We start from the raw sequence: 6,000 nt of genomic DNA on the forward strand, positions 1-6,000 counted from the left end.
CTGCCATATCTGGGGCTCTGAATATACAGTGTTTATTTATGGCTTTCTTTTGATATTCAGAAGTCAAGTATTTGACTTTTATTTCCTACACTTCGTTGGATATTCAAATGATATTTGGAGAGCAGACATCTTGGATTGCCCCTAGTGCCAGGGAGCTGATACAACAGTCTATACTCCTGTATTGATGCCTGACTTGTAGACGACGAGCAAGGGCTTATGGACAGTACGTCATCCTGAAGATCGAGCGAGGGAGTCGAGAATGACCACTACCCCAAGCAAAGAGGAGCAGAGACTTGAATGAATAACCAGGTCGAACTTAGGGTTTGACCGACTAATGGTACAACTATTTATACAAGTACCGACTGCGCACGGACCATTGTGTCTATGTGGTCGTGTTAGTGAAGAAAGAAACGTAGTGGTACGATGCCGAGTACGAAGTGCGCACGGACCCCATTATGTAAGCTACATAATGTTCAACCTGCGGGTGAGCGCTAAGACAGGCGCCAGGATGGGTGCTAGTAGTACAAGGAATAGAACAGAAAGACAAATGTTTCATCGACATCCCCGCTCCCGAACCCTTCAGCGGAAAGGCAGAGGACCTCAGACGCTTCATCCAATGCATCCTCTCCTACTTCGTCGCCACCAACAACACCCGACTCAGCGATGAAGCAAAGATTGCCTTCACTGTAGCGCTGATGAGGAAGGATCTGGGGAAAACATGGGTGGACGCGTATTACGAAAAGTCGGCAGGAGGAGTCCAGGTCTATTCCACATGGGCAGACTTCGTTGCCGCTCTGGAAGAGGCGTTCCCTGAGCACGGAACACGAATCAAGGCACATTAAATCCTGATGAAACTGCCTGAACGACAGAAGAATAGGAAGACGGCGCTCTCCCTCGGTAACTACGTCACCTGCTTCAAACAGCTAGCATCAAAGGCTCAGCTCAAGGACGCCGAGGTCAATGGCACCAACTGTGTCGAGAACAACTACCACACTCTCCATGCCAACTTCGTCAAAGGACTCCCAAAGGAGCTGTATTTTGCGCTCACAACAAGGGTCGCTAGGGATCGACCCAACACCATGAAGGCCTGGTACAACGAAGTCCGAAATGCCGACGCAGCCAAGCAGGGGGCTCTCATCGTCACAGACACCAGGGACTATGGCAAACCAATGGATATTGATGCCGCTGCTGTTGCATCAACTTTCGCCTCCACATCAGGAGGAAGGAAATGGGAACTAGGGGCTGTTCTCAACGAGGCAGATCGGAAGCTCCACAGGGACGGGAACCTGTGCTTCTACTGCCACATCAAGGGCCACAGCGCCAAGGACTGCCACAAGAAAGCGGCTGCACGACAAGGGGGTGGGAGACCGAACCAGGGAGGATCTGGGAAGGATGACTTCCACGCCAGAATCAAGGCACTCTCCGCCGACGAGAAGCGGGAGCTGTACAAAGAACTCACAATGGAGGATTTTTGAAGGGGCAGGGTGGGCCGACGCAACCACTGCCCGTATCTGTTTCACTGTCCCGTGTAATTCTAGTAGTCCGAAATGAACGCGCTCTGCACATTCCGATTACTGTGGGACAAAAAGACATCGAGGCGCGCGCTTTCATCGATAGCGGCGCAACCGGAATCTTCATCAGCCCGAGATTCGTCCAAGAGCATCGACTTCGGACAGAACCTCTTCCCCGACCCATCCCTGTCTTCAACGTGGATGGAACTCTGAACAAAGAAGCACTTATCATGTGAAGAGCCCTCTTATCTTACAAGATAAGCGGAGAACCCCGATTTGTCAAAGCCTATGTCGCCAGCATCGGCAAAGAAGACATCATCTTCGGCCACACCTGGCTCAAGCTTGAAAACCCCAAGATAGACTGGAAGACCGGACAAGTTGAGCTAAACCACTGGTGGACGAAAGATGAGACCAGGGCCTGGAAGATGGACCTGTACCAAAGGCGAGTGGCTCGGCTAGAACTGAAGAAGGCCGTAACTACCCCACTCCCAGAACCAACGGAGGACGAATTCATTGTCATCTCCACCTCGGAGCACACAACCCTTCCCGAATGAAAGACTAGCGGCGCAGCAGGATATGACATCTCTGCTGCGCATCAACTTACCATCCCTGCCCGATGACGAGGCCTGGTCAGCATCGATCTTATCATGGCTATCCCCGAAGGACACTACGGAAAAATTGCACCTCGGTCCGGTCTAGCACTAAAGGAAATTGATGTCACTGCAGGAGTAATCGACTCTGATTACCGAGGCAAGGTCTCAGTCCTGCTGGTCAACAACTCCGAGCTCCCGTTCACCATCAAAGCTGGCGACCGAGTTGCTCAGCTCATCCTTGAAAAGATAAGCACCCCACCAGTAACACTAACCGACCGCATCAACGAAACGGAACACGGGGAGGATGGGTTTGGGTCAACAGGTATTGCGTCCATTGAAGAACAAGCAGAGGACATCGATGACGATGAGTTCATCATTTCCTACTTATCAGGAACACCGATGATCACCAAGTACGAGAAACAGGAATCCCAGGCAGTAAGGGATGTTCCGCTCAAGGAGTGACTCCCTGAACTCCCATTCGGCTACAAATGACTCCACAACGGCATGATCTGGAAGATCCACCACAACATTAGGTGAGTCACAACATCCACTGAACTTGCGGCCTCGAACACCCAAGGCAAGACAGAAAAAACACTACCACAGATGATACCGTCCTACCTACACGATCTCCTCCCCATCTTCGACAAGGGCACTGCTGCGCGACTTCCGAACCACACTGAATACGACCACGAAATCAACCTCAAGGAGGGCTTCGCGGACATGAAGCAACAGGTTTATCCGCTCAACCCACAACAGCGAAAGGAACTCAACAAGTTCCTCGAGGAGAACCTGAGTAAAGGGTACATTCGCCCTTCGAAATCCCCGTTGGCGAGTCCATTCTTCTTTGTTGGTAAAAAGGATGGTTCACTACGTCCCTGTCAAGACTACCGGCTGCTCAACAAGAACACGGTCAAGGATCGATACCCGCTCCTGCTTATATTGGATCTCCTCGACAAGTTGAAGCACGCCAAGGTGTTCACGAAGATGGACCTCCGTGCCGGATACAACAATGTCCGAATCAAGAAAGGGGACAAATGGAAGGCAGTGTTCATCATACCAGGAACTGATGGCAAACCACCGCAGTTGTACGAACCAATGGTGATGTTCTTTGGGCTGTGTAATTCCCCCGCTACGTTCCAACGGATGATGAACACAATATTCGCAGACATGCTTCAAGAAGGCTGGCTCCGCATCTACATGGACGACATCCTGATCTTTTCCCAGGACAAGGCAGAACACGAGGAACGAACACGACGTGTTATCGAACGACTTCGACAACACGACCTCTACCTCAAACCGGAGAAATGCGCCTTCGATGTCACCGAAGTCGAATTCCTCGGCATGATCATCCGCCCAGGAGAAATCGCAATGGACCCTGTCAAACTAGCTGGCATTGCAGACTGGCCGGTGCCGTCCAACCTCAGGCAAGTACGCGCCTTCGTTGGATTTGGAAACTTTTACCGCCGGTTTATCAAAGGCTTCTCGGACAAAGCGCAACCGCTGGTTGCTCTCACCCGGAAGGACGTCGCCTGGATCTGGGGATCTGACCAACAGAAAGCCTTCGAGACCCTCAAAAAGGCATTCCTAGAAGAACCAGTACTATGCATGCCGGATCCCAACCGACCCTTCACTATCGAAACCGACGCCTCCAAGATTGCAACCGGAGCAGTACTACGCCAACGCGACGACAACGGTGACTGGCATCCTTGCGGATACCTCTCTCAAAGCTTCAATGCAGCAGAAAGAAACTACAACATCTACGACAGGGAGTTATATGTGGTCATCCGCGCACTACCTTATTGGCAGCCCATACCCAGTGACGATTCTCAGCGACCACAAGAACCTCACATATTGGAAACAAGCCAAAGACATGAACCGACGACAAGCACGCTGGGCGAGTAAACTGACCGAGTTTGACTTCCGCCTGGTACACGTTCCTGGTACCCAAATGGTGCAGAGCGACGCTCTCTCCCGCCGACCTGACCATGACGATGGCTCTAATGACAACACCGATGTTGTTATGCTCCCACCGGAAGTATGGGTTGCTGCCATCGACATCGACACCTGCGACACCATCCTTTCCTTTAAGGACGACCCAATAATGAAGGAAGGCCTCACTGCGGCGCGCACTGGAGGAACACCACGCACTGGAACTGACTGGTCCATCGATGATGACCTCCTCCTATACCAGGATCGGGTCTATGTACCCCCAGATGAGTCTCTTCACAAACATCTTGTCTCCCACTATCACGACCTCCCCTCCGCAGGACACCCTGGTGTTCAGAAAACCCTCCTCGGCTTGCGCCGTGACTACTGGTGGCTGAGCATGGCCCAGTTTGTTGCCCGCTATGTTAACAGCTGTGGCATCTGCCAGCAAATGAAGGTTAACACGCATCCAGCCCGACCGCCCATCACCCCCATTCGACCCCGCGCAAATGCCAAGCCCTTCAGCACATCCTCGTGCGATTACATTACCGACTTGCCACCGTCCAACGGCTTCGATTCAATTCTGGTCGTAGTGGACCACGACCTTACGAAGGGGGTAATTTTCATCCCATGTAACAAAACAATTGATGCTCTTGGGATGGCAGACGCAATGTACCGAGAGGTCTACAAGTGGTTTGGACTCCCAGACAAGATCATCAGCGACCGAGGACCGCAATTTGCGTCCAAAGTCTTCCAAGAACTTTGCAAAATGACTGGGGTTCAATCAGCCATGAGTACGGCATTCCATCCGCAAACCAACGGCGTGACAGAATGAGTGAACCAAGAGCTGGAGATCTACCTCCGCTGCTTCACTGCCAATGACCCGGATAAGTGGGCTGACCATCTTCACACTGCGCAATTTGCTCACAACTCCCGCGAGCATTCTATGACGAAGACATCCCCATTCAAACTCATGATGGGATACAAACCTCGCAGAATACCCACCACGCACCCTGGATCAAACACGCTGCAAGCGGCTTATCGCCTCAAGGACTTGCAAAACATCCGTGAGGAAGCACATGCGGCAATGGAGATGGCCCAGAACGTCCTGGCCAAGAGAGTAAAAAGGAAGGGGGGTTTCTTCCGTAAAGGTCAGCTGGTATGGCTAGACTCCCGGAACTTGAAGCTGCCGTACCCATCCAGGAAACTAGCCCCGAGGCGAGAAGGGCCGTTCAAAGTCCTAGACAAGATTGGAACGGTCGCGTACAAGCTAGACCTCCCTAGCACCTGGCGAGTCCACCCCGTTTTCCACAAATGGCTTCTATCTCCCTACTCTGAGACGGAGATCCATGGTCCGAACTACACAAGGCCACCTCCTGACCTTATCGAGGGCGAAGATAACTACGAAGTCGAAGCCATCATCGGACACCGAGAGAACAAGAGGATGCGACGCCGGTGATACGACCTACGAAACCCTAACCCCTAACCTGGGTGCGACCTAAAGGGACTAGAGAGACGGATTATAGTCTTAGTGAGAGGGGAGTTAGCAGCAAGGTGTCCCGCGGTTCGAGTGAACACGAGAAACACCTTCGGAAAAGGCTACGAACAATGGGGAAGCTACGAGGTGGCTTCGACACGTCGTCGAAGCTACTCGGAGGCTGTGGGTGGTTAGCGGAGACGATCGAAGCTCGGCAGAGCTCTTCGATGTATCGTAGAAGGAAGGGACATGACTCGATAGGGGGGGACTTAGCTAGGACGCGGTTCGCAGTTTCTTCGACAATAGTCGAAGTCGAAGGGTTCGTCGAGACGGTATCGACGAGTAAACGCAGTGGACGAGGTTTCGAGGTTACGCAGCGAGGGACGAAGTGACGCAGTTAGAGGCTTTAGACGCAGGGCGAACTCGACTTATGAGCTCTGAACTCGAGGGGGGAACCGGATCTTGTATTTTTAGAGAGAAGTACGACAGATTT

At 52.2% G+C, this 6,000-nt stretch overlaps 2 protein-coding genes across 2 annotated transcripts; both read left to right on the forward strand.

Annotated features, from left to right (window-relative positions):
• Positions 1-469: 469 nt before the first annotated feature.
• POSPLADRAFT_1056596 (hypothetical protein) lies at positions 470-1,475 on the forward strand (the record flags this gene model as incomplete). The annotated part of the gene is made up of 3 exons (XM_024480805.1): positions 470-484; positions 540-805; positions 878-1,475. 3 exons carry the CDS (start codon positions 470-472, stop codon positions 1,473-1,475), a joined length of 879 nt encoding a protein of 292 aa, XP_024338799.1.
• A 72-nt stretch (positions 1,476-1,547) lies between these two features.
• On the forward strand, positions 1,548-2,065 carry POSPLADRAFT_1056597 (hypothetical protein; the record flags this gene model as incomplete). Its single annotated transcript, XM_024480806.1, has 2 exons — positions 1,548-1,708; positions 1,774-2,065. The coding sequence occupies 2 exons, from the start codon at positions 1,548-1,550 to the stop codon at positions 2,063-2,065; spliced, it is 453 nt and encodes a 150-aa protein (XP_024338800.1).
• Between the last annotated feature and the right edge of the window lie 3,935 nt (positions 2,066-6,000).

Source organism: Postia placenta, assembly GCF_002117355.1.
Source record: "Postia placenta MAD-698-R-SB12 unplaced genomic scaffold POSPLAscaffold_7, whole genome shotgun sequence".
NCBI classification, from domain to species: Eukaryota; Fungi; Basidiomycota; class Agaricomycetes; order Polyporales; family Adustoporiaceae; genus Rhodonia; species Rhodonia placenta.